The sequence below is a fragment of the Drosophila arizonae genome, chromosome 2, assembly GCF_054131065.1.
Source record: "Drosophila arizonae isolate 15081-1271.41 chromosome 2, UAZ_ARI_1.0, whole genome shotgun sequence".
Lineage (NCBI taxonomy): Eukaryota > Metazoa > Arthropoda > Insecta > Diptera > Drosophilidae > Drosophila > Drosophila arizonae.
The window spans coordinates 13,797,097-13,824,969 of record NC_142922.1 but is presented as its reverse complement, the minus strand read 5'-3'; the positions used below and the strand labels follow the sequence as shown (position 1 = coordinate 13,824,969).

General features: G+C 40.0%; 3 protein-coding genes across 10 annotated transcripts; 1 reads left to right on the top strand and 2 right to left on the bottom strand.

Moving 5' to 3' along the window:
* Positions 1-16: 16 nt before the first annotated feature.
* crb (cell polarity complex component crumbs) lies at positions 17-22,437 on the bottom strand. 6 transcript variants are annotated; one of them, XM_089465695.1, is made up of 14 exons: positions 21,341-22,437; positions 10,669-11,013; positions 8,677-9,666; positions 8,317-8,505; positions 6,504-7,036; positions 6,400-6,441; positions 5,073-5,617; positions 4,902-5,007; positions 3,861-4,836; positions 3,605-3,787; positions 1,802-3,547; positions 1,618-1,742; positions 1,140-1,553; positions 17-1,074 (listed from the first exon to the last, which is right to left on the bottom strand). In XM_089465695.1, the coding sequence occupies exons 1-14, from the start codon at positions 21,594-21,596 to the stop codon at positions 844-846; spliced, it is 6,681 nt and encodes a 2,226-aa protein (XP_089321821.1). In that variant the 5' UTR covers positions 21,597-22,437; the 3' UTR covers positions 17-843. The 6 variants fall into 6 exon arrangements, with proteins under 6 accessions (XP_089321821.1, XP_089321815.1, XP_089321827.1 ...); XM_089465689.1 differs by lacking the exon at positions 8,317-8,505 and adding an exon at positions 7,370-7,729 and having other exon boundaries at positions 21,341-22,434; XM_089465701.1 differs by lacking the exon at positions 8,317-8,505 and having other exon boundaries at positions 21,341-22,436.
* Positions 22,438-22,606: 169 nt separating this feature from the next.
* LOC108616355 (zinc metalloproteinase nas-6) lies at positions 22,607-24,170 on the top strand. Of its 2 annotated transcripts, none has more exons than XM_089465817.1 (2): positions 22,607-22,629; positions 23,281-24,170. In XM_089465817.1, exon 2 carries the CDS (start codon positions 23,336-23,338, stop codon positions 24,089-24,091), a length of 756 nt encoding a protein of 251 aa, XP_089321943.1. In that variant the 5' UTR covers positions 22,607-22,629; positions 23,281-23,335; the 3' UTR covers positions 24,092-24,170. The 2 variants fall into 2 exon arrangements, with proteins under 2 accessions (XP_089321943.1, XP_017866989.2); XM_018011500.2 differs by lacking the exon at positions 22,607-22,629 and adding an exon at positions 22,852-23,074.
* Uck (Uridine-cytidine kinase) lies at positions 24,093-27,414 on the bottom strand. Of its 2 annotated transcripts, XM_018011477.2 has the most exons (6): positions 26,969-27,414; positions 26,762-26,907; positions 26,613-26,710; positions 26,504-26,552; positions 24,525-24,659; positions 24,093-24,306 (listed from the first exon to the last, which is right to left on the bottom strand). In XM_018011477.2, exons 1-6 carry the CDS (start codon positions 27,340-27,342, stop codon positions 24,164-24,166), a joined length of 945 nt encoding a protein of 314 aa, XP_017866966.1. In that variant the 5' UTR covers positions 27,343-27,414; the 3' UTR covers positions 24,093-24,163. The 2 variants fall into 2 exon arrangements, with proteins under 2 accessions (XP_017866966.1, XP_017866976.1); XM_018011487.2 differs by lacking the exons at positions 24,093-24,306; positions 24,525-24,659 and adding an exon at positions 25,636-26,092 and having other exon boundaries at positions 26,969-27,413.
* Between the last annotated feature and the right edge of the window lie 459 nt (positions 27,415-27,873).

The window sequence follows — 27,873 nt, the reverse complement described above, 5'->3', positions numbered from 1 at the left end:
AAAAAATCATTTGCAATTTATATTGAATCTTGTATTTGTTTTTTATTTATTTTTTTTTATTATTATTTTTTGTTTTTTGAAAAAAGTCGCAATGTTTAATGTATGTATGTATAGTACAGTCTCTTAAGTTTACGCTTAAAAATTGTAGAGCAAAATATTTGATTTACTTACTAACTACGTACACCTAGTTCTCATGCTTTGTATAAGGTCGCAATAAATGATATAAATATAGTTGCACACTATATATAAATCAACAGATATAAATATACACAGTTGTGTACTTATATGTAGTTACATGCATGCAAGGTATATAGGATTTTATTTAGCTCAGCTAATTTAGATTAAAATGGGCATACAAATCTATTTACAAAATATTACTCGTACATTATTAATTCGCATCGTATTTAAAGGCCTTCGCATGGAATGTTTCGAATTCGGCTGTTGTTTTGTTTTCATTTCATTTTCGTATCGAGTGCTTAGGATTCAGTGTACAGCACAACTTTGTTCGCAGCTTTTTATTAGATATACTCGGTTTATACTGCTCAATTATATCGAATACTGAGTCTAAACTGTAACTATATAACGACTATAAAGTGATTGCCATACAAACTACATACTACAATAAATAGAAAGCTGCATTATTATCTAACTAAAGCGTCGGCATCAAATTCAACTGTGTGTGAATGGGGAGAGTTGCTCTGTGGAAGTCTGGTTGTTGCTTTGCGAGCACCTTATAAAGACGAACTTAGTACAAAAAAAAAAACTTAGTACGGGAGCGTATTGTACTTATATGGGCGGATTTTAAAAATATCTCTTGTTTATATTGAGGCATTTGTAAGTTAACTAAATTAGCCGTTCCTCTGGCGGCGGCTTGAGCACATTGTCCATTTCTAGCCGAGGATTGCAGTACTCCTGAGCACTTGGACTGTATGTGCCTCTCGTTGCGCGCTTGTTACGCGCCATTACCAAGAACGTGCCGAGCAGGCCACCAGCAATCAGCAGCAGAACAACAACCACTGGAATGACAATGATGGCAATGTCTGTCGTCGACGGACCATCCTCTTTGGCCATTATCTGCAAATATAAATATGTGAACATTAGTATTAGGTACTTCAAACATTGCTTCTTTCTCTATATACCGGCGCTGTGCAGTTCTTGCCCATAAAGCCCTCGGTACAGTTGCAGTAGTAATCCGCCTCCTCGCCGCAGTTCTCCACGCACTGTCCGCCATTCGCGCAAATGTTTAAGGTATTGCATGGATCGGTGAAGTTACAGAAGGCGCCACAGTGGGGCTTCTGGCAAATGCACTTGAAGCTACCCGGCATATTTATGCAGCGCCCGAGCTCACCACAGTAGTTCACTTCCTGGATGCATTCGTTTATATCGTTTTCACAATGCACGCCATCGAAGCCAGTAGACTGACAGTCGCATTCATAGTCACCCACAAGGTCGTGACACTTGCCGCCATTCATGCAGGGATTGGAGGCGCATTCGTCGATCTCCTCCTCGCAAAGGCGCCCCGTGTAGCCCAGGCTGCATTTGCAATTAGGTATCTGTAAATGAATATTTACAAAATATTATAGTTAATATATTAAACATTAATTAGTAAGCACTTACGCCATCTGTAGTCAGACAAAGACCTCCATTGAGGCAGGGAGTCAGATCGCAGAAGGGCGTGTCACAGAGTGCACCTTCAAAGCCCATAGAGCAAGTGCAGGTAAAGTTATTTCCGGTTTGAGCATCTGTAAAGTGGAGAATGGTTTAGATTTAGAAGTAAATAACTTAAACCTTAGATACTCACTAAATCCATTCTCGCAGCCGGACCCATTGCGACAGGGCTCATTCTCGCAGGTCATCTGCTTGAGAGCGTTGCACTGCGGACCCGTGTACTCGTCGGGGCAGTCGCAGCGGTAGGCAGCAATCAGATCCGTGCAGTTGCCGCCATTGTGACAGGGCTGGCCTGCACACTCGTCAATGTTCTGTTCACAGTAGCGACCCTCGAAGCCGGGCAAGCACTTGCAGTGGAAATCGGCTACAAGGTTGATGCAGGTGGCATTATTTTCGCAGTTGGTGTTGAGGCACTCGTCAATGTCTGTGCCGCAGTCGTCGCCCTCGTAGCCCGCTGGGCAGGTGCATGCGTACTCCTCGGTTGGCGCATTGCAGAAACCGTTGTTCTTGCAGTCCACTTGGAAGCACAGAATGCAGCCTTCCTCGGGCCGGGTCGAGTTGAGGCGGAACTGCGCCTGCAGCTGCACGGACACGTTCTCAGTGTGTGGATACAGTTCGGCATTAGAGAAGTAGGGCAGCAGCAAATCGCCAACGCGCGCCTCACCCACGCAGCCCTTGAACTGGGATCCCTGCTGCGAGGATTGCGTGGAGCCACGTAGTTGACGCGACTCAGGCATGCCGCCCAAATAGACTTGTGTGCTGCTGGAGAGCAGCTCCTGGAATGCTGCCTGATCTATGTCCGTGGAGAAACCGGGCGTGGGATCCACCATCGATTCCCAGCCCTTCCACCCACCTTCCAGTTTACCACCGTGCGCACGCAAGTAAATGCGGCTCCATTCGCCATCCGTATTATCCTTCTCAAAGCGTCCGGACTCACCGATGTGCAACTGCGTCAGTTTCCATGTAACAGTGACCCGACCCCCATTGACGCCAATTTCAAAGAAGCTATCCTGGTTGTCAATGAAGAGAAGAGTGCCGCCGGCTCGCGTGCGATAGGCAATCTCAATGACCGGCTTCAGCAGCGGCTGCTTCGTCACGCCAATCTCATCTGGCAGCTGTTCCTTGAAGTAGGAGAAGGCCAGTGGCGAATGTTCCAGACCAGTGAATGTGATATTGGTTAGGCATTCGTAGCCATCGTCCAGATTCTGACAGACGCTGCCGCCGGGACAGGGAACCAGCTGACAGAATTCAATCTCCTGACAGTCCTTGCCCTTGTAACCATTCGGGCATTTACAGCTGTAGTCGTTCCATGTGTTCCGGCACTCGGCATTGTGCTTACACGGATTCTTGCGGCACAAGTCGTCGGATACTTCGCCCTGCAGCACCGAGGTGCGGTCAATGGTGACGGCTCCAAATGGCTTGGCGTTCACATTCACATCGGTCACATTCAGGGGATACATCTCGACGATCATGTTGAGGGAGCCATTGCTCACTTTCACATCCTGAATGATGCCCTTGAAGTAGTCCTTGCTGTCGTCCATGTCCTTGGCCGCCGTGCTACTAACGGCCACGCTAGTCTCGTCTAGACCCGGCTCAGTGCTGGCTGGCAGCAGGGATTCGCGTGTTGGCGCCGGACCACCCAAGTAAAGCACCTGTGCATCCAGCAGACCTGTCGTCGACAGCGTCTTGCGGAAGTACTCGGTACCATTGAGCTTGACCTGCACCAGGGTCTGATTGCGCACCACCTCAATCAGATGATTGTACCCATTGTCCAGCTTCTGTCCACCCACCGTGTACGCTTCCGGCGTGCCATTAAACTGCATTTTCACCAGCAGCTCGCCGCCATGCAGTTTAGCTGACACATACGAGTCGCCAACGTCTGAGTGAAAATAAGATTTTAGATTAGCATTCCTTTTATGCATATTGAGATACTCACTCTTTGTTGGCATCTTGCGGGGATCGCTGCCCAAGTAGAAGACCTGGCCCGTGGGCTCGCGCGTGCGTATAAACATGGATATGTCCAAAATAGAGCGTATGGCACGTCTGGCTACGTCTGTCGTCTCCACAATCACAGCCGAGTGCGTCGTATTCTCGTGTCCAAACGTTGCAGCGGTCATATCTAATGAGGTAGCAGACAAGAGTCAATGTTATTCCCAGCATTTATTGGGATCATTGGGTACGCGTTCACTTACTGTGCTGGCACGTATGCCCAAAGAACGGTCTGGGACAGTGACAGGCGAAGGTGTGCCACAGATCTGTGCACTCGCCATTCGAGTGACATGGATTTGGTTTGCATTGCTCCGTGCGGGGACAGCCGCTCTGAACGTACGACAGCTTCGTACTCTCACTGTCCGTATCTTCATCGTTCTGCTCGTCGGGGAAGATCCATTTGCCATTGACGACAACATCCTGCATGCAGCCCACGAAGCTGGAGGGCTGATGCGTCAAGTGCCGCAGATAAGACTTCAAGTTGGGTATGGTGCCGCCCAGATAAGTCAGCGGAAACGAGGGCTGGCTGTTGTTGGCCGTCTCGTAGGAGCCCACCGGATAGATGGCCTGCTCATCGTTGGCGGACAGCACAAGGTGTGAGGTGTTTATAGCCACAAACACTTTGTGCCAATTGCTGTCGTTCAGCTTGGAGCCAATGAACACACCTTCCCATTTGTTCAGAAGCGAAGAGTGCAGATTTAGGCGTCCATTGATCAGCTCCAGGATATAGCTAACCGGTTCGTTCTGTCCGCCGGATGTGCCGAAGGCGAGCACGCCATTTGGCAGCGTAGTTTTGAATTGCAAATTGATGTCGTAGCCCTCGTCACGTTGCGTCTTCACCGTTATCAGGCTGCTGACAACCATTGAGAGCGTCGTGGTCTTCTCACAGGTGTCGCCCTGGAAGCCATGCTCGCAGGAGCAGTTGAATAAGTGTATTGTTTCGTTCACCAGGAAGGGATGACAGGTGCCGCCATTCAGACAGGGTCCACTGATGCAGCCAATCAACGGCACCGAGCAATTCTTGCCCCCGAAGTTGGCGTCGCAGTCGCAATCGTAGTCGTTAATCTGGTCGATGCAGGTGCCATTGTGACAGGGATTATAGCGATCGCATTCGTCAATGTTAATCTCACAGTGGGTGCCCTCAAAGCCCGGATCGCACTCACAGGTATAGGTGCCGATCTGATAGATAGATAGTATATGGGTTAAATGAGAGTTTTTTTTTATATTTGATTGCATGCACTTACTCCGTCATTGCAGGTGCCATGCTTCGTGCAGGGATTACTCTCGCATTCGTTGATGTTGATCTCACAGTTTTTGCCTATGATGCCCGGTACGCACACACATTCATAGCTGTATAATTAGACAGTATATTTTATTATTCAGTTTGGTTATTTTGCTTCACTTTCTGGACTTACCCGCTGGCATTCTCATAGCTGAAGGGCTGACTAAACACTCGCGGCAAGTCCATGACCCTGCTCAGCTGATACAGCGTGGAGTTGGAGCGCTCCAAGCAGCTGCTGTTGTACTGGCAGGGATTGCTCTCGCACTCATTGACGTCTTGCTCACAGTTCTTGCCCTTGTAGCCCGCATGGCATTCGCAGAAATAGTCCTTCACCTGATCAATGCACTTGGCGCCGTTCGTGCAGGGATTCGACACGCATTCATCAATGTTCAGCTCACAGTTCTTGCCCTCGTAGCCGGTGCCACCGCAGTCGCAATGGAAGCCACCCAGCTCGTCGATGCAGAGGCCATTGTTGAGGCAGGGCGCCGAGACACAGTCATCGATGTCAATGTCACAGATCCGTCCCGTCATGCCGGGTATGCAGGAGCACGTGAAATTGTTAATCATGTCAATGCAAGTGGAGCCGTTCGAGCATGGATTGCTGATGCACTCGTCTATATCGATTTCACAGTTCTCTCCCTGGTAGCCCGGCTTGCAGTCGCATTCGTAAGCATTGATCTTGTTTGGATGAAGAGCATTGAATATTGTTTATCAATAAAAGTTTTGCAAAGGCAAACTATTTCTTTGGATTAGGCTTTTTAATAGATTTTCATTTATTTTATGTACATAGTAATTGGAATATTAACTACTATAGGGAATCAATCACAGAATTGCTTTCAATTTTAAATGGGATAAGCTAGCTCTTAATTATTTTTAATTTATTTTTAGCAGATATATAAATATTCTTTTATCAAATGAATAATATATAACAAATTATTTTTAATGAGGTAATATTCATTGCAAATTGAGGACAATAAATATATACATATATACTTAGATCATATATAATAATAATAATTTGTTTCTAAGTCGTATCACTAATCACATCTATTTAAAGCAATTTTGCATCTAAGTGTGGAAATGGAAGAGACAATTAAATTATAATGGGGAAAATTGTTGGAGATTATGTCTAAGCTACAAATATAGGAACTCTGATTGCATCTGATGGGTTATATAAGCAATAGACTAAGGAGAACAATAAGCAGTGACTATCAGATAAGGAAAATAAGTCTATGAACATTTCAAATTAAGTTTTAATTTAATTCATGGGGACTAAGATTTGTTGTATGTTCTCTATCAAATTTAATGTGATTATATTTCGTGTTTGCTGGGGAAATTGTTATATGATAAATTCCTTAAGAGCAGCTTGCAATTTTAAGATTGGCTCGCTTTATAAGCTTAAAAGTTCTATAGCTATTTATATTTTCCGATCGCACATAGACCCGTAATGCCCCACTCACTTGTCTCAATATCCGATGCTTTCCGTATTTAAAGAAGAACAACTAATCACATTTTAGTAACTGGCGACTCTTCTGTGCCATGGAGATCGTTTCGAAACACTTACCTTGTTGTGGCATGTGGCGCCGTGCAGGCACGGATGGCTGAGGCACTCGTCCACGTCGGAGTCACAGTGGATGCCCGTGAATCCGGGCGTGCAGTAGCACTTGTAGGAGCCCTTCTCGTTCTTGCAAATGCCGTTGCCGCAGATCTTCGGCTGCAGCATGCACTCGTCCACATCGTTGGCACAGTTGCGACCCGTCCAGCCCCGCTGGCATTTGCACTCGTAGTCGCCGTTGGGCAGGTCGAGGCACTCGCCGCCATTCTGGCAGGGCTGTGTGGCGCACTGGTTGCACACCTTGTTCTCCGGGCAGATGCACTGGTTCTGGGCGCAGACCATCGGCTCCTGGCAGTTGAGTGGCGAACAGTTCTCCCCCTTCTCGCAGCGGTCGCCCGAGTAGCCAACGGCACAGTAACAATGGGTGCCATTCATTGAGCAGGTGCCGCCATTCAGGCATTTGCCGTTCGTGGCATTGCAGTTGATGGGCGTCAAGGCCAAGGCGTTGGCGCCATCGCCCGTGCTCTGCTGACAATTGTAACCTGAATATCGAAATTAAATTTTAATATTAGATTTGCTTTCTTTGCCAACTGTATCTAAGCTCTACTATTAGATCTAAGTAAAATATATTTACAGTTAATATAATGCAATAGAATACTAAATACTATTCAGTCTATATATATATATTTATATTTACAGTTAATATATCGAGGGTTGCACTACAAGTTGCAGAGGTTAAGCAGCTCATTCAAGCGAAAGTTCTACATTTCAAATTCGACTACAATTAATTCATTCACGTTAAATATTTAGTTTGTATACTATGATAGTTAAAGGACTTGCAGTGCAACCCTTTGTGGTAGTTGTTGTTGCCAAACCTGTGTATCCACTAGCACATATACAGGTATAATTGTTACTATATCCTAGGCAGGTGCCACCGTTCAAGCAATTTTCTTGGGGACATGCATTCAGGGAGGCCGAGCGTTGGTTTTGTGCTAATTGTTGTTGTTGTTGTTTGTTTTGTTTATTTTCTGTTGTTGTTGTTGTGGCTGTTGCTGTTCTTGTTGTGTTGGTTATTGAAGGTTTTTTGGTGGTAGTATAAGTTGTTGTTGCAATTGTGGGAATAGCTGGGTTTGTGATTAGCGTTGTTCTTGTTGTTGTTGTTGTTGGTGTTGTTGGGGTTGCTTGTTCAGGTGTCGGTGTGGTTGTTGTTGTCGGCAGGCAATGACCAATTGGGCCTACATACATAAGTCGCATAGCCATATATACATATAGAGCATAGTTATATTGGTCCAGCCAATAGGTAAATTAGATGTAGGTGTATTTGTTTATGCGTGTGTGTGTTTGTGTATGATAATGCACATAAAAGTATTGAAAATTAGTTCAAGCATTTCAAAAAAACTTTTGTTAAATATTTTAAAAGCTAAATGTTGATGACATCAATCAGTTTCTAGCCCATGAACTAACTTCGAGTTCGGATTCTATACCTATTTTCTATATATATATTTTATGTACACCTTGCAATGTTCAAATTGGCAAGTCTGTTTGATATGTTTGCTTTATAACAATGAATGACTTTCTTTTAGTTTGTACGAATTAATATTTTTAAAGATTAATTATGATATGATCTATATTTTCATTCATTTCATTATTCAATTCTAAACGATGTGATATGATAGAGTTTATTATTAAAATATTACAAATGAGAATTTAGCTAGCAATTCCTTTACACTACGATATTATATGTATTCATATTTGTAAATAAATATTGCAGCAAGCTCTATAACTGTGGCTGGGTTTCTTTACAACTCTACTATAGACCTACTTAATTTGAGTTCACAACGCTTGCGCTTCAGCCACTCGGGTGATATGTAACGCTTCTTCTTGCCGCTGGCGCACAGCGCGCTCAATTCTCCTTCGCTCTCGCCCTCGCCATCACCCTCGCCCACACCCTCTGACCTACCATGCAAGGCCAAGGCCAATTCAAGAGAAGTTGGCAGCTCCAAAGTGGAAGCTTTTGTTAGATTAAAAAGTGTACAGAGAGAGATATAGAGAGGGAGATATACAATATTTATAATCATTATAAAACCCACGCTGGCTAAGCCCCAAACTAAGCAATTACATGCGCCACACCATGAACCATTGAACCCATAAGGAGGCATAGAAGGAGCCTTTAAGTACTCACCCGAAGTTCCTGGCTTACACATACACACGCCGCCAACACACTCCGAATCGATGGGACACTGCTGGGCACAGCTGGGACCCAGCTGGCAGAGCTCTCCGCTGTACTCGGGCGCACAGATGCACTGGAAGCCGATGGCCTTGTCGACGCAGGTGCCGCCGTTGAGGCACTGCTGCGTCTGGCAGCTGATGGGCTTGTCGCAGATGTCGCCGTGCCAGCCGTCCTGGCACTGGCAGGTGTAGCTGCCGTACGTATCGAAGCAACGGCCGCCGTTCAGGCACGGATTGTCCTCGCACTCGTCGATGTTCGTCTGGCAGAAGGCGCCGACGTAGCCGGTGTTGGTGCAGTCGCAGCTGAATCCATTGACGCTATCGATGCAGCTGCCGTTGTTCTGGCAGGGCTGCGAGGCACACTCGTCCATGTCGATTTCGCAGCGCGACCCCGTAAAGCCCTTCGCACACTCGCAGGTGGGGCTGGAGCTGCCGCTCAGCACAACGCAGGCGCCGTTATTCAAACAGGGATTCGACTGGCAAAGCGGATGGATGTTCACCTCCGTCTCGCAGTGCTCTCCACTGTGATTCGCATGGCACACGCATTGATAGTCGCCCCGTGAGTTCTCGCGGCAGGTGCCGCCGTTGTTGCAGGGATTCTTGGCACACGGCGATCCGTTGTCCTTCTGGCAGTTTTTGCCCGAATAGCGGGCCGTGCAGCGGCACTCGTAGCCATCGGCATTCGAGGTGCAGGTGCCATGGCCCATGCAGGGATCGTTCAGGCAATAGTTATCCTGCAGCCGTGTAAATGTCTCGTGCTCGCTGCACGGCCCATACGACAGCGGACAGACCCCGAACACGGCATTCTGCTTGGAGGCGTTCACGAATTGCAGTCCAGGTCCGTCCAGCAGGCAGCCCGAGAACGAGTTGCCCAATATCAATATGGCCAACTCGTTGCCAATGTCCTGATTGGTAAGGAACTGGCTGTTGTACGTCGAATTAGCTGTAATTACGAAAGGAAAAGAGAACAGATATTTAATATTGACAGCGAATGAAAAACTGTCTCTGGATCGATAATTGTTGCATAGCTAAGGTAGCCAAAAAGATTTTGCAATTGCAGTTCGAAATATAAAGCGAAGCTATTCCATTTTCACCCTCAATATTCATGGGCATTAAATGTAAAAAAACGTGGATATACGCCAAATTTTTAGATCACGTAAAGCAGGCTCTTCTAAAAAATAATGAAACATTCTCTCACGATCAAATACAAAAAATATTAAATAGTTTTCATATGAAATTATACTATTTAAAAAAAAAATAAAATAAAATAATAATCATAAATAATAAACCAATGCTCGTAAAAAAAAAAAATAAATAAATAAACTTTGTTTATATTATAAAAAAAAATTGTTTTTTTTTTATCTATCTCATTTATTCTACATTAAAAAAATAAAATAAAATAAAATATTTTACCATTTACATTATAATTGCCTTATAAATTTAAATATATTTTTAATCCGCAAGACTAGTCACGTTAGCTTTGATTTTAAATTGAATTTTTCTTCAGCTTAATTAACGACTTTCCGCATGGAAGTGAATTAAGTTTTTGGAAAAAAAAAATGTTGTGGGTTTTTAGTTAATTTATTTTTTAGGCCGCATTGTTGTTTACTTTTAACTAAAAGCAGAAATTTTGAAAAATAAGCTTTTATCTTAACGGATATTTCGTGTCCAAATTTTCATTTTAATTTGTTGATATTTAATACAATTTTAATATAAGAAAGAGTTTTATTTAATGTAATTTTTAATTTGTAAATTTATTTATTTATTTATTTATATGGGATACTTTATAAAAATAGCTAAATGGTTTCTCATTGTAGATTTTCTATATTTCTAGGGTTCGAGTACATATTTAACTGCAGTGTAGTGTGTGGGATGTCTGTTCGACCGCAATTTCTTTTCATCGTTGGTATCGTTTCACGGAATGAATTGAAAGATAATCACTTACCAAAGATAATTGCCTCACGATCCACATGCAAATAGAGATTGCCGTACTCGTACTTGAACTGCAGCGTATGCCAGCGATTGTCCAACAGTTGGTAGGGCAATCTGACATCCAAGCGATTGTTGAGCCCAATCACGGCCGGGCCCGCTAGCGAGACTTGCAGGAAATCGTTGAGCACTGAGATTACAATTGAGTTTTTGTTGTATTGCTGGGCGAGTATTTCGCCGCCGCGGCACGAGCGGAAGCTGATAGCCGAGTGGTCCCAGGTGGTCATCGGCGTCTGCAGGCGCAGATAGGCGGATCCATTGAAATATGCCTCCTTCGCGTGCACCTCCACCGAAGCAACATCTGTCAGATAGGTGAGAAAGACAGAGAGAAAATTAAGGTTAGCTACAAATTTGTACAAGGCCAGGCGGCCGGTAATCGCATTTGAATGGTCTAAAGAGACTTCGTGGACTTCCTCATTTGTCGCATTTGCGCTTATTGGGCACATGGCTAATTTAGCAATTGGCCCATTGGTTTACTGTCTTAGCGGCGCAGAAGTGAGCCAGCATTGACCAAATTAGAAGAGATGGCAGCAAATGTTAAGCGGCGGCACCCAACAAACCATTTCGCGCACAACTTTCATTTGCGCTGGCGGCGCAGAATCGATTCGCCTCGCCCCCCTGCCGCAACACATGTGCGTGCTCGAGTGGCAGCACCACCAGCACCACCAGCAGCAGCCGGCACCATCCGCAACCACACGCTACGCTCACTTCAAGTGTTTTCCTTAAAGTTTAAAGCTTTTCAAAAGCAGCCAACAACAAACAAGCGAGTGCACAAGCCGTAAAGAAATAAGCAAAATCAAAACATAAGCCAGTTTCTTCATCTCGCGTCGCTGAAAAAGTTGAAATTACGAGAAAGAAAGTTGTACTTAGGAAGCCGATAAGGCAAATTTTTAGAAACATGAAACTGTAATTAATGATTGACGGTTTGTGCCTTCCGTTTCATTCGCAACTCACATGCGCTTACGAAATTAATCATGCATCAGCTGATGAATATTGAATTGTGTTGATACAGTTATTTTACAAACAAGTTATTAACATAAATGTGGGATAGTAAACCCACATTTTGAAAGTCGCAAATCTTCATCAAGTCTTTTTTGCCTTGCAGGTTTCTTAGTAGCAACCGAATTCAAGCTCAAAACATATGTGTCACCTGGTCAAAGGTACGTGCTAAAAAGGCGAGATAAAAGTAAGCCAGGGTACACCGTACAGAGAAGGTTGTTGGCCCTTTAACGCGAACTCCCTGCCTCAAACCTTGACTTGGCATAAGTTTTCTAAAATTTCAATGTTACAATTTAATTATGCATTTCATTTCAGGGTCCTCAAGTATTTTAAATAAATAAAAAAAAAAAATATTTTTTTTTTAAATATTTTAATATACAAAAATTTAATTTAGATTTCTGTTTTTCTTATTTTTTAAGTAATTTTAAATGAATACTATATATGTATATAAAATTAATTTATTTCTATATGACAGAAATACATTTTATCATTAATTTTTTAGATTTTCAGATTTTTTACCAAATTTATAAACATTAAACATTTTTATCGTTTACTCTGACGTTAAAAAAAAAAGTTAGCAATATCTCACTTGGCAATATATCTTTTGAAACGTTTTTATAGCTTGGTCATTTGATTATTATTTTTATTTACCTATCTTTATGTTTTGTTTGTATATTATCTCATAATCATAATAATAATAAAAGCGAAATATCCACATTTATTTAGCTATTGTGCTGAAAGCAGTTTGTTTCATAGCAAACGAAACGCTCGAAAGTTTTCAGCCAAAAACGTGTATTTCATGGCTATTAAATTGTGTACATAAATGCCAATATATAAATATATACATGTACATTTGTCTGAGTATACATGCATGTGTGTATATATTTCTTCGCGCTAATTTCAATGCCATTGAAATGACTGTCGTAGCTGCCGGTGTCCAAAACAAGACTCAATACAATTTGCAGTTTAGAATATGTGTTAAGTGGCTGGCGACGGGATTTGTCATAAATCTAAAATTGGCATGTCTGAACAAAAACAGTCTTTTAATAAGTATGTGTATATATTTTTTTATAGATACACACTTATATGTATGTATGTATTTTTGTACTTTTCTTATTAAACTTTGAACTTTTGGCCTGCCATGGCCCTAACTGACTAGCAGGGCAGTTGGCTTAGAAAACCGCTTACAAAAAACAAAACGTGCAAAACGGCATGCAAAGCGTTGACCAGACCTCGAACTGGCCCTAGTAGCTGCTACCCTTACCCTACTACGGCTGCATGCGACTGCACCTCCGCTCAGGGCGACTACAATAAGAGAAAGGGAGAGAGAGGGGTGTAGACATTATGAGGCCATCGATTTTGTTGCACCGCTTTTGAAACATTTTATTCGCATTTAAAGGCGATTTCGTTTGCCGGACAGTTGTAAATGGAAGGCTCAGAACGTTTTGGTTTTAGGCTTTCGGTTTTGGCATTTGTGTGTCAGCGCTTTGAGAGCTTCGTGCCCGCTCGCGTTGCTAAGTAAATGAGCCAGTAACTGAGCCGTAGTCAAAGTAGCTCATAATTATATTATACTCACGTACGAAACTGTGCAGAAAAATACTCAAAAGCAAACAATATGAGTGTAAGAATGCTGAAAACTAAATGCAATTGCAGTTTTAAATACCCTACAATTCGTTATCAGTAAAATTTTGATAAAGAAACAGAAAATACAACTATTATTACAATTTTAATATATTATTTTTTATATTCACGTACTATTCTATTACAAATTTTTCATTTCTAGCGCTCTTTGAACTTTTTTTTATTTCTAAATAAATAAATATCAAAAATTCCTTATTTATTTAACTATATTGTTACATACCTTTAGACGGTCTTTTGGTCTACAGGGTATGTAAATGCCATTAAGAGAAAAAAAGAAGAGAATTACTTATTATATATGCGGTATGTGTCGACATGCTCTTTTGTATAACAGCATTGGCCTTTTGTGCTTAGCCGTAAATGAACGGAACGGAAATTTCATAATCATAAACGTTTCAAATGCGAAACAGCAATGAAAAAAAGAAGAAGAAGAAGAAGAATTTTTGTTTTCGCATTTCGTCAACTGTTCTCTAACCTCCTCTGCTACTTCTTGTTCATCGACTTGTGAATGAATTGACAATAGACCGACAGAGACGGCGACTACGACGAGATCTTAAGCTGAGAGCGAGCGAATTTTAAAGTTTTTAGCGGTACCATAAAAGAAACAGTATTTAATAGCTGCTTTATGCCCTAGAGAGATGGAGATTGAGCAGAGAGGGTATGACTGTTTTGGGCCAATGCGAGCATTGATTGCTGAATTATCTGAATTATAGCTAATATATATATATTTTATATTAATGATATAAGCATAAGATTATTTCAGTATAAGAATTGTTGTTTAATTATTCCATCCTCCAGCTTATTTCTTCAATTTCTATTTAATTCATCAACAAATTCCCAGAATAACTATATTGAAATCATTATCATAATTTCTCATAGAATAGAACTCTATAATTCTACTAATATGTGCCTTTAATTAAATAGTTGTTGTCTATTCAAATTACAGGGTATCTGCTAGCGTCCTTTAACAATTTGACTTGTGTTCTTTTGGGAACCTAAGTCTCTAACTGACTTCGAAGTTGAAGCTTAATGATGTCTAAATCGCTTTGTGCTTTAAGTTGGGCGTGTCAAATAGTCGCCACAAAGAAAAATTTAAATGCTCCCAGCTTAATGGGCGAGCACAGAATTTTCAACCAAATAGCATGAATTCTTATTCATACAATGAACAATTGTCACAATAGACACGTTCGAGAATGCCTTTCCAAATTTATGTCTGATTATCAACATCTCTCAAGCAGTTATGCTAAAACTGACACACGAATTAAAAGGCTAAGATCATTTAAGTCATCCAGGGAAAGATGTTTCTGGGATTTGTTTATAATATATTTAATCTAATATATTCATTTAGCTGGCAAAACCAGGCAAAATATTTCATAAAATCTCTGTCAACATGAGTTAAGATTATTGTTAATATAATAATCAATATATATTTCAGCTATTTTTCATTAAGTTTGCTTTCATATCAAATTTTTGCTCGTTATTTCAAACCTCAAAAGTTTTTCATAAATAAATCATTTTTCCCCAAAACTAACGCTAGTTTCTACTTTCATTTTAGCTTTTCGCTCATAGATTTTCCCATGAGCTACATAAGTATGCATTAATGCTGTTATATCATTATGATGCATTTTCCACCTCCCCAAAGTATTTTCACGTATCATTAAAATTCGAAAGAAAAAATTTAGTGTATGCAAATGGAATGTTTAAAAAACTGTGCTAAATACTCGAACACAATGAAAGCAACAAAATTGTGTTATATAGACTCCTGCCACGCCCACTTCAGCATAGGTGTCAGACCCAGTTAGCCAAACTCTCACATACATATGCGCAATTTGCATAAGTATGCATACATGTAAATTAGCTCAGCTTTGGGGCTTTGCCTTTGCATTTGCATTTGCATTGCATTGCACTCTGTGGCATGACTAATCAGAGCCAACATATACATAAGCCAAAAGCAACATGGCTCACACATACACACACGCACGCTCGACATGTGCATGCTTGACGTGTTTTTTGTCGCGATTTCTGAGCTGTTTTTGGCCTGACTTGTATTCATTTTTGCCGATCTAGCATTTTCGTCTTGGTTTTTGTGCTCTCCCAACTTTCTAAGCCGTTGTTTGTTGTTGTTGTTTCTGTTGCTGTTGTTGTTATTGCAACTGTTAGTTCCAAGTAACCATCTCTTTCAGCATTCCACCCCCTTTGCCCTGTGCCCCACACGGCAACGAGTCCACCACCCACCCTTTGGCTGGCCGAATGGCCACAACAAAAAAAAGTCTCAAACGTTGCTCAGCTGCTTTTCTGGCTACGTTTATATACCCTTGCTGAGGTTATTATGCTTGGATGTAAACATATGTACCTTATATAGTAAATATTAAATTGAAATATACAGTAGATGCTAACGAAGATTGCAAAAATGTTTGCATATCCTTTTAATAGATTCAGTTCTTTATTATGATCAAGTATAGTTTTGTACTCCTTCCAGCTCAGCTGAGAGATAAGAAAGAAAACTGTGTAAGCTTGCGCAATAGAAACTGTCACGAGGAGATTACAATCTAATAGCCCAGGAACAAAGCTCAGTTTAATTAGGAATTTGAAAAGTATTGTCTTTTTTCTCATTAAATTAAATAGACATTTTAGTGTGCCGTCGAGCTTTATTGCCTTTTCTACTAAATTTGTATGTCAAACGTTCATGTAAAAACCCCTTAAAACAAGTATTTTATATATGCAGTTGGCACGTGCCAACTATAATGTATTTCACATACATACATATATATTTCATATGTATATCAACTTTCTACGAAATTCAGTCTCTTGCTAATGTCTGCAAGAGTATTATCAATTCGGCTTGCCGTTGTTGGCCATTCTTTCTTGGTTGGTCATACTTCAATTGGTTGCCTCACAGACAACCCACACAATCACAAAAAGTCTCACACATACACACACAGATAGACGGTGCTTTATTATTATTGCGGGCCTTGTTATTGCATTTAATTTTTGCTGTAAATACTTTAGCTTTTAATTTTTTTTTTTTTTTTTTTTTTTTTGTAACAAACGCCTACGAATAAATTTCATTTTTCATCGTGTTGCATTACTGACTGTCGGATGCTCCCCAGTTGCATAAATTATTTATGCCGCTTGGCTTTTTCGCTAACGGGCTCTTACTTTTTAGCCATTTTTCTCTAATTTGCTAACAGCAATAGCAGTAACAATTTCGTTTATTAATTTTTTAAAACATTTTTAATTGCAATTTAATTGTTGCGTTGCTCTGTGAGCTCAGTTTCAGTTTTCGTTATTCGATTCGGAAAAGTGAAAACGTGTCGCGATTATTGTTTAATTATAGTTTGTTGATAATGCGATTATCGAAATGCTTTGAAGCTATAATATTACCAAAGAAAAGGCACAGAACAAAAGGCAGAGCTAGACATAGAGATAAAGAGAAATCGATATAGATCTCTGAAGTTTTAGATTGCTCGAAAGAGTTTCTTTTATTTGTATATTAAATGAAAAATCACCATCTACTGATTATTTGAATGGAACTTATTTATCATTATTTTCAAGTTGTTTGCCCAACATGTTAAGAGATTAGAAAACTGTGTAAACTTGTGTAATAGAAATTGTCAAGGCGAATACTAAGTGTTTTTAAATGAGCATTTGTTCAACTATTTTTCTGGTCGGCTTTCTTATCAGTTGGAGAAAAGTGAACTTTAATTAGTGCCTTGAAGAGAATCTCTTGTTCATAGCAGCTGCAAACGAGCGAGACCTGTTCCCATTGGACGCAAACACTTTGAGATCTATAGCATTATATTCCACACTAGGTAATCGTTTGTGCAGCCACCTTTCAGTTGAGTGCAACACCAACTCAGAAAGCAGCCAATCTAGTCTATCCCAACAAAATAGTTCCCACACAAATTTCCGCCTGCGCTGCTAAGAATGCGAGGGGTAGAGACAAGTTTAAATATTTAAATAAATACGCTGCGTTACTTAGACTGTATTATTATACAATAGGTAGATGATTATAACAAAAACAATTCACACATGCGAAGTAAAACTAATTAATTCAGATAAATAGTCGCGTCACATGAAAACGCTTGAGAAACGCGCCCAAAACGCTCAGCATTTGGCCACCTTCAAATTTGGGACTGGCAAGCTTTAGTCGGCGGAACTCCACCTCGTTTTTATCTATGTATGAGTTGTTGGGCTAAGACGTTTCTGGGAATAGCAATGCGTCCAAAGTGCTTAGAATTGGGCACACTGTGGAGTCACTGTGGTGGCGCCGCAGTCGCAGTCGCAGCCGCCGTCGCCGCAGCCGAGACTCGCCTGGGAACCAGTTTTCAGTGGCAGCAACAGCCACCAGCAACAACAATTGGACGCAACTCAGATACAGCCCTAGCGCTCCAGAAGACCCGTTCGGCAAAGTAGCACAAAGCAATGAACTGTTGAAAATGCCTGAGAATCTTTTCCGGTGACCGTGCCCGGGCCCCGACCCCAGTCCCAGCCATAGCCCGGAACAATCTGAACAAACACTGTCGAAAACGGTCAAAAGAACGGGCCTGCAACAATTGGTGGGCGTTGCACTGTGGAATGGAAAGCCGAAGCTGAATTTCATCAAAACCAGAATATACGAAACACATGTCGAAACTCTCTGTAGCCTTGAAGCTCTTTTTATTTTATTTTGTATTCGTTTGTTTGGTAATATGCAGTGCTGACTCATGGGTTGAAGAATCTGAAATTCGATACAAAAAGCAGTCGAAAATGGAAGGAAGAAAGAGTGTAGCTGGAACTTTGATAGAATATGCTTTACTTTAGTTTATCTTTCATGTAACTACTGTATATATGATAAATATTTGAAGCGCTTTCGCAATCAAGGATGATTTTTAATTTTTGTAGATATTGGTTTAAAAATAAACAAAACTTTTTATTAAATATACACACGTGTTTTTAATATGCCCAAACCCATTGCTATTTATTATTATTAAATTCCATCACACACACTCTAATAATTTCACATTTCTTTCTATTATGTTTTCTATTTCGATTTTGTGAGGTTTTCATTCCACAGTGCGGATGCGAACACTTTAACTTGGCTGAGTCAAGCCCAATGGCGGGCTGTTGCGGTCGGTTCGCTGCGTATGCAAATAGCGACAGATAAAACGCAGCTACGTGATGGCTCTGATAAAGACAATGACAATGACAACAGCAGCAACAACAACAACAGATACATTTAACAACGCCCACAATTTAAACATTTGTTTCCAACTAAAAGCGAAAGTAGCCAGCCACATTTTCATTATGTGCGAGCATTTTGTATTATTTCAATTTGGTTTTTGTTTATTTTTATTTACTTTTTGCTGGTTTCTGCTTTATTTTAATATTTCATTTGTTTGCGGTTTGTGGTCTTCTCAAGGCGCTTGAAAATCGATGCACCCGATGCTGAAGCCTGCAAACTGGCAGCGCTACACAGGTAAGTCTGCCCTTTCTTCAAAATACAATAAATATGCCCTTAACGCTTACAATTATGAAAGTTTAGCAATCAAGGGAATGTCCATGAAGATAAATCTATAAATCATTTTTTATATATTATTTATATTTAAATTAAGTGCATATATGCGAAGCAAGTATCAAACAAACTTTTTTTGTTGAAAAGGGAAAAGTGTTTAATAATATCCCAATTCATTTAGCATTCCTAATAATTCCAATACGCTATATATAGCTTAAATATATGTATTATAGCTATGCTTATATTTTTTTAAATGGGAAACTTTTTAAGTAACATTCCATTCCATTTAGTATTCCCAAATATTCAAATATACATATATACATACATACATATACACCTATAATATATAAATCATAAGAGAAGCATAATAATATTTAATCTTTTTTAACATATATATATATATATATAAAAAAGATAAATTTTTATTTTACAACATAAAGGAAAGACTATTATTTTAGCTATATGATATCATTATACGCCCTCTCCACAATGTGATCCTTAGAAATTCAGGTAACACTTCTAGGCCTTCAAAGGTTCCTAATTACGTAAGAAGATTAATCTCTTTTGCTGCCCTCATCATCTAATCCATTTCTTTCAATCCATAATTGTTTCAGTTTCTAGTCTATATATACCCCATTTATATATACTTTTATGTACTTATACATATAGTTTTAAGTACATGGCATAATTTATATTGACGACTTGCACTAATGGACAGCGTCATGCAATGGCCGTCAGTCGGGTGCGTAGGCCCAGCGGCTGAATGGTAGACGCGTTCCGGCCGATTGCGCTTTAACACTTGACCAGACCGAGGGTGACACACCCGCACCCGCACCCGCAGCAAGGGAACCACGTCCGCGGCGGTTCCGCGAGGTCACGTGTTGTTAACGTTAACGACGCAGGTAGCACAGGTAATTTTCCCTGGGTGTGTATGTGCGTTTGTAAATATTACCTGCGCTGCGATTTTTCCTCTGAAAATAAAGTATATTTTCACTTTAGGATGCATTTCAATGGAAGCCCGACTTTGATGATCGACGAGACGACGTTAGCTACGTTTTATGATGAGGTTGAAAAACCAGTTGTTGTTGTTGCATTTGCTTTTGTTGCACGTCTTCTTCTGCGCATCATCATAGCGAGGGCTTTTCCCAAGTGCAACTGTTACAACTAGAGGCCAAGATTGGCCTCCAGCAATAGCGGCTTTATCAAATTACCAAACGCTGTTGCCGGTTGCCGTATGCATTTGTTGTAGCTAAGATTACTTTACTTTCCGCTAAGATAAGATACGCGCATAACAACAAATTGTGAGTACACAAATAAACGTATACATACGCATTTAATGTATTCATAAGTGTGTATTGTTAATAATAAAAGAAAAATACATTTTTGAGGTCGCTCTTTTGCACAATGGACGTTGATGACCAGACAAACAGTTACATTTGATCTCAATACCCTGTAAATTATAGAGATGTATGTAGGCATCTACTCGAATGAAAATGGAAGCAAACATATGTCTGTTTGATTGGTAGATAAGCCTGTGTATGCCCGACAAAATTATTTACATTATTTATGCGTCATTTTTTTAAAGATTTATTATCCCGAGCTTCAACAACCTTGGCAAGCCAACAATAATTATTTATGATTTTTACAATGTTTATTCATTAAATAAACAAAGTACAAAACGAGTGTAAATAGACTTCTGTGTATATTTTAATGTCTGTGTAAATTTTAAACTGTATTAAATGTTCAATATTGATCGAGTTTTTTTTAGGTTGGCCAAAAATTAAAATAAAATTTGAAACTAAAAATATTATATTAAATTTACACAAATGTCCAATTTACAAAATATAATTTACATTTAAATATTGCTTGAAATATCACTAAAATAAACTATTCTTTGTATATTACATACATACAAAGAATTGAGCAGAAAGCACTCAGTTTCAACAGAGATTTAAAAATGGGGTTTGAATATAATATAAAATAAGAGCAACACCATATCAAATCAATAAATTTAATTTAATTTATCAGTTTTAAATGACAATTAGTATTTTATTGATGCAAGCGGCTTTGAGTGTTACTCATTCAAAAGCTATTTATGCTCAGGTATTATTTCTGAAAGACCTACGCCGACCTCTTTACAGGTATTGGCACATGTCGCTTTGTAAACAAGCAACAATAAGCTCAATTATAACACAGACAAGAACAACAACTACAGCTAACAAACTCCCCAAATACAATGCACTCGAAAAGTGTACATAAATACATATGTATGTGTGTATGTATGTAGGCATGTATGTGGCTCAGCAAAAAATTGGAGCCCACAATGGTGTCATATGAAATTGTATGTATTTATGTTGTTATTCCAGCAGCTCTCTCGCTCTCGGTCACGCTCCCTCTTTCTCTCTTAAATATGCTCACACACACACTTGAACAATTGTCAATATTCACACTCTTAGGTCCTGACCATGTGCAGGCGCGCGCACACACACAGACTCACCTGTTGCTAAATAAATTAATATGAAGAGAAATATCCATTGGGGCGCTGAGCAAGCGCGCTTGAGCAGCAGCGTCGACAGCGCTGCCGACGTCACTTGAGCTGGGCTTTTCGTGCGCGCACGGCTCAGTCGCCGCTGCTGTCTCTGCTGATTTGTTGTTGTTCGTTGTCGTCGTTGTTGTTGTTGTTTCTGCTGTTGTGTGACGTGCGCATTGTTGGCGGTTGCTGACGCATAGGTAGCCGCAGCAGTCATAGCCATTATCGTTTTTCGGATTGGAATCGTAGAATTTCAAATTATTGTTTCTTTTTTTCCCTAAAGATTGAAGGGTTCACTATATTTGTTATGTATGTATATTTTGGTTTAAAGGATCGCAGCGTACATTGAGCTTCAGTTTTCTTTCGTTTGATACTTGTTTTGGTTATTGTTTATTGCCTTTTTCTCTCTTTACACACGAATTCACGCGCGCGTGTGTGTGTGCTTTTTGCGTGTGTGTTACTTGCACTTGGCGTCTAGAACAGGTTTTAGTTTTTTTGCTATATAAAAAAGTGGGCGACTGCTGCTGCTGGTTTTATTTCAACACTTTCGCACGCGACACTTTCTAGCATGAATATGAATTTGAATTTGAATTTGAGTATGAGTATTGAGCACACGGCGAATACTCACGGATAGCACTGGCCATTATAAGTAGTTTGATTTGTTTGTGTATTCGTTAGAACAAATACACACACACACGCAGCTAAGCTCACTTACACAGCCACAAACATAAACGAACGAGTTGGCTTAAATGCTGTTTTTGTTGCCTTCCAGCAGGTATTGTTCTGCTGTTGCTTCTTCTGGTTGTCGCTTTTGTGTGCCCTTTTGAACTGCAAGCAGCATTGGCTGCTCCACCAATACACGGTTGCTGGCTTGCATTGGCTAACACTAACAGTCACTAACACCCGCGCACACCTGCATATAATGGGAAAATAAACAAAAGCTTCCGGCGTTCGCTCCAATAACTAAAAACGTCTAACACGGTCGAGAACAAAATGCGAACTGAATGGCGCGCTCGTTTGTCATGTAGAAGGCAGACTTTGAGTCAGCCGTGCTCGAGCGCTCGCACCTATCCCTAGCCGACAGTGTGTGCGAGCAAGACAACTACTGTCTGTGAGCGGGCTGGTGGGATGAGTATATGAGCACAACAGGTAGCCATGGGCAAATCAGAATTGATCGATTTATAATCTCGGAAAAAATCGAATTGCAAAATGTGTATCGGCAAGTGCAAGTGCAACTTTAACGCCAAAGAGAAAAAGTATTTAACTTGTTAAATTAAATATTAAATAAAATTATTGATTACTAAATCTGCAAATGACGATAAATTACTAAACAATAACTACCTATACATCATTAATTTTTAATATTTATACTATATGTTTTCAATACATTTATTTGTATTTTGAATATGTTAACGATTACATTACAATTATCGGAGGTATAGGTAGTCAACAACAATATTTTTGTTAAGTATCGATAACTCGCCTAAGCCATTTTACAGCACTGAATGGTTGATCAAAATTTCAATCCCCAGAAGCCGTTAAAAAGTACTCAGGTTGTTTAAATCGTTAATTTCGCAAAACTATGCGACTGGCTGCTATATTTGACATGAATATGCACATGAGCATAAAATGGGCTGCATAATGACGGTCATAAATCACGCACTTGGATATGCAGCCGTACGCAATACAAATGAAATACAGGTGATATCATCACAAATTTCTTATCAGCAAAAGTACAAACAGTACCGACGCCAAGTCGGCAATTTTTTGAAGGTCTAGGCAAGAGGAGCTGGCCTTTAGACGTATCTATATATAGTCGTGCACTTTATTAAAGCTACAACAGTCTGCGAATTTTGCAAAATGGCAAAGTTTTCTCCAACATTAACAATTACTTTGGTTCTTTTTAGCATCGTGGCTAAAATTATTGCAGATGCGGATGATGAATCCATCGATCTGTCGGAGATGGGTGAAGCCATTTATGGTAATCCTGATTTGGAAACTACTGGCGCTTTGGTTGATGCACACGGCGAGGAATCAATGCAAAATCCTGAAGAGCTGGGCACCTACTTCGAGGGCGATATACTAATACCTATGAGATTTCGCGAGGACACACGCAATGGCCTCTTGGCATTGAGTACACGATGGCCTGGCGGCGTGGTACCCTATGAAATAAAGGGAACTTTCACGCCACAGGAGCTAGATAATATACATAATGCCTTTAATGAGTACCACACCAAGACCTGCATCCGCTTTAAGAAGCGCACAGTGGAAAGAGATTATATATCCATAGTGAATGGAAAATCTGGTTGCTGGAGCAGCATAGGACGCCTCGGTGGCCGGCAGGAGGTGAATCTACAGTCACCCAACTGCCTACGCACCTACGGCACTCCCATCCACGAGCTGATGCATGCGCTTGGCTTTCTCCACGAACAGAATCGCTACGAACGGGATGACTATGTGAAGGTGCTGAGCGAGAATGTGAAGCCCGGCATGATGGCCAACTTTGAGAAGAGCAGTGCCAGGACACACTCAGCCTTTGGAATCGGGTATGACTACGCGAGTGTGATGCACTACTCCAGCACCAGCTTCTCGAAAAATGGAAAGCCAACATTACAAGTCTTGCGCAACCATCCTGATGCGCGACAACTGGGCCAAAGGCGCGGCTTCTCGCCCAGCGATATCCGGAAGATAAACCTGATGTACAAATGCAAGATCTGACTCTATTTATAATAATTATTTTTTACATTTTATTTAAAGACAAAATACAATAGCATAACAATTACTACGCGTTCAATGATGTGGGAGATTCTTGTTAGTCTCGAAGAAGACGTTGCCCTTCATGGTCAGCTCCTTGCAAAGCGTCGAGAAACGTCTGATGGCATTGTAGGTGCCGTTGCCGTTATCACTGGCGATGTCATTGCCACCAGCCGCATCTTTCACATACGAAACACACAGAAAGTTTACACTTACGTATATATGTATATATAGATGTAGACACAGAACTTAACAATCTATATCTAGCAGCATGCAGGGTTAAGTATATGTATTTCTAGTTTTTATGTATGTCTGTCGTGCATTTAGGAGTTGCTCCCGCGCAGAGGTCTCGTTTGTTAGTGTGGACGCGCCTTGCAGAGTAGCTTCATCTGCTTACCTGCGCCCATGGCGCCATCGCCACTATTCCCGCAGAGCTCCATGTTCATATACAAAGCCATATTGCTCGTTGAGCCGGGATATGATCGATTGTTGAGGAAGTCTCGGATGTGCTGCACAATCAAATCGATGGCCACTGCAAAGCAAAACACAGTCAGAATATCAGAATGTCTTCAATGAAATGTGCATTTTCTACATTTTTTGTGGCATTTAGCAAAATATCTATTATATATTATATATTAAATGATATTTAACGTTGCAACTCAACAAATGAAGCACTTCAATTCAAGTCTGAATACATTTCGAGCACTTACCTTGTAGCTACGGCTGAACCGCCCTGGAACGACTTTTGGTGCACTTGAATCATTTTCTGTACTCACTTGACTCAACTTAATATCCAGGCGCTATGACATCCACTCGTAAGACTATACATAACTTTTCTTTGCTTATTTTGGAATTGTTTTTTATGTTGTTATTCTCTACTTATGGGTGTACGTGTGTGCAAGAGCTTCTCTACTCCCATATCTGCTACAATAAATAGATTTTACATGACTCGAAGCTTTTAGCTTAACTATTAAAAGATTAATGCTCCGGAGTTATTTGTGTTCTCAATAAACCATGTCTAAGAACTTATTTTAGCTTAGTTAGCGTGATTAAATAAATAAGTTTATCTAAGGAATAGATTATGATATCCATATATTAATCTGCTAGTATTAGAGATATTACATCCTTAGCTCTATTTTCATTTATATCATTTTTTATGAACTTTATGAAAAACTAATTATGATTGAATATGATGATATTAACGGGTCAACAAAATTTAATTTACCTTTCAAAAAGGATTCGACAAACAGATTTTCTATATTCCTTTACTGAGTTACTAAATTCTGTTGACCTTAGATATTAGATTTTTAGATGGATTAAGATCTTAGTTAATGACTGCAAAATGAAATCATCTTGATCTTGATGTGAAAGAACATATAGACACAATACCAGAGGATTAACTATGTGTTTTCTGTATGAATTGTAAATTATAAATTGTGTATTCGAATAGATTTAGTAGAAGTGCTTAAAACAATTTGAATAACAATATATTTATATATATATAAATATATATTTTTGTTTCATTTTCTTTTAACATTCGATTTGTATTTATTTGAGCCCGAGTTAGGATTGATGAAACGTAACTTAAAGTTATTTTAATAAACAGTTATAAGCTTATACACTTTACTAGCTTAATGTAACGTTAATTGGTTAAGTGGGATTAGGGCCATAGCGAATGAAAGCGAGGCATCGAATCCGCCTGGCGACCTGCGCTCGACATATCATTGGCAATTAGTGAAAGCTCAGCACATTTGGTTAGGAACACAAATATTTTGTTTTGGTTTCTTAAGAATTAAAAACTGAATATATATACATATAAATGCATATATATACATATATGTTGGGGAATTTATGTTTAGTGATCGCGCTTCATGCTGGAGGCCGTAGTTCGAGCTGTGTTGTGCTGTGCGATGTTCGTGGCTGCGAGAATTTCTCCGATATGGTGGACAATGAGATCAATGGCAACTGCAAGAAATACATTGTAACAGAAACGAAAACAAAAAGTAGGAAAGAGGAAACGAGTAACGACGGGGGAATATGGAAAGACGGAAGTTAACGTCAGGCACAGTATTATCAAAGTTGTTGTTCTATATCTGTGTTAATTGAGCTGGGAAACAGAAATTGGTAACAGTAAAACCCAAAAAACGAATTCAAACGCATTGTAACATAAACTAGATACATGTATATAACTACATATACGAATATATATATACAAGAAAACTAAGTAAACATTTTTAACTAAACACTTTAAAAATTTCACAGGAGTGTTTTAAGTGTCAGTGTATTGCGTGTAAGTTTTAGTGTGGGTGTAGATAAAGTTCTCAAATTAAGCAAAGCACGTGTTTATGTGGCTGTTGGCGCACTTCTATATCTCACCTGTATTGTCCGCTCCTCGTGGAATTATCACGTCAGCAAATTTCTTAGTCTGCCAGAACGAAAATTCGTGTTGATAAACAAAATTTATAAATTGCAATGTTTGGCTTACCGGCGAGCAAAATTCCTCGAAGGCGGGCTTCACAAACGTCATGTACTGGGTGAGCACAGCGTCCAGATCTCTGCCACGCTCATTGATGTCACGTGGCACTAGAAGATTGAAGCAATCAGTCAAGATCATATATTAATCATCCAACTTACCTCGTCGTGCTAGCCGCGTATCGGAATCAGTATCCACGAAAAGCTTCATATGAAATAGATCACGTATTTTGGGAAAATAAAATACCAAGATGCCTTCAAAGAGTACTACGTCCGCAGGATAGATGACCAGCTTGTTATCAAAGTCACTACAAACAGAGAAATTGCATTGGCGAATGCTGTCAATATAAAAAATTTATGTTTGCTTACAGCGAATTGGTGCGGTAATCGTAGCTGGGGATCTTGACTTTGTGACCTTTCAGAATGAGTTGCAACGTCTCGTACATGAGCTCCTCGTTAAAGGCATCCGGATGATCAAAGTTAAATTTGCCCTTTTGCGCTTTTATCTTTTCGGCTGGCGTGAGTTCACGATAGAAACTGTCCTGACTAATGGACACCACTTGCCGCTGCGTATGATCCATCTCGGCCTGGCCAAGTTGTTCCATTATTTTCTTGCATACAGTTGATTTACCGCTGGCTGTGCCGCCGGCCACTCCAATAAGGAATGGGGATTTGATCTCATCGTGGGACAACGCATCACCGTTGATCAAGACAGCCGATTTTTCTTTGTTTGTGTTATCCATACTGGACTAAATGTGCAAACAGCGAATTAGAGAGAGGAGACCGCAATTGGCTATTCCATCGATAGCTATCGATAAGTCTCGCAGGAACTTTCTACTATCGTTGAGTTACATTTACATACATACATATATAATGTTCTTGATAATTATCATTAAACATTAAGATAAACATATCAAGTAAATTATTAGTAATGAGTATGTACTTTGCTAGAAATCCCACCAATTATTTCAAGCTTCAGCAAATACGCAAATATCAAAGACATTTCAAATGATTTTGACTTACAATAGCCGAAAAGAATTCAGCCGTTTGCTTCAATTTTTAAAAATAGTTAACAACGAAATTACAAACAGCTATCGGAACTTTTCTTGTTATCGAGCGAACCAACTGCTGATTGTTTTAGTATTAACAGACTCTGTTAATTACATACATATGCTGCGAACAGAGATAGTTTACTGAAGGAAATCCATTACATGACTTTCGAATAATTACAGGGTATATTTCATTTTGTTATTGTTTAATTTCGCAATCAATTA

Coding starts and splice junctions, on each gene's coding strand:
- Uck (XM_018011477.2), bottom strand. CDS start 27,342: ATGGATAACACAAACAAAGAAAAATCGGCTGTCTTGATCAACGGTGAT. Junction 26,908..26,968: donor GATTACCGCACCAATTCGCT/GTAAGCAAACAT, acceptor CTCTGTTTGTAG/TGACTTTGATAACAAGCTGG. Junction 24,660..26,503: donor ACGAGGAGCGGACAATACAG/GTGAGATATAGA, acceptor TTTGCTTTGCAG/TGGCCATCGATTTGATTGTG.
- LOC108616355 (XM_018011500.2), top strand. CDS start 23,043: ATGCAGCCGTACGCAATACAAATGAAATACAG. Junction 23,075..23,280: donor GCAATACAAATGAAATACAG/GTGATATCATCA, acceptor GGTTCTTTTTAG/CATCGTGGCTAAAATTATTG.
- crb (XM_089465689.1), bottom strand. CDS start 21,596: ATGGCTATGACTGCTGCGGCTACCTATGCGTCAGCAACCGCCAACAAT. Junction 9,667..10,668: donor TCGTGAGGCAATTATCTTTG/GTAAGTGATTAT, acceptor TCGTAATTACAG/CTAATTCGACGTACAACAGC. Junction 7,037..7,369: donor ATGTGCTAGTGGATACACAG/GTTTGGCAACAA, acceptor TTCGATATTCAG/GTTACAATTGTCAGCAGAGC.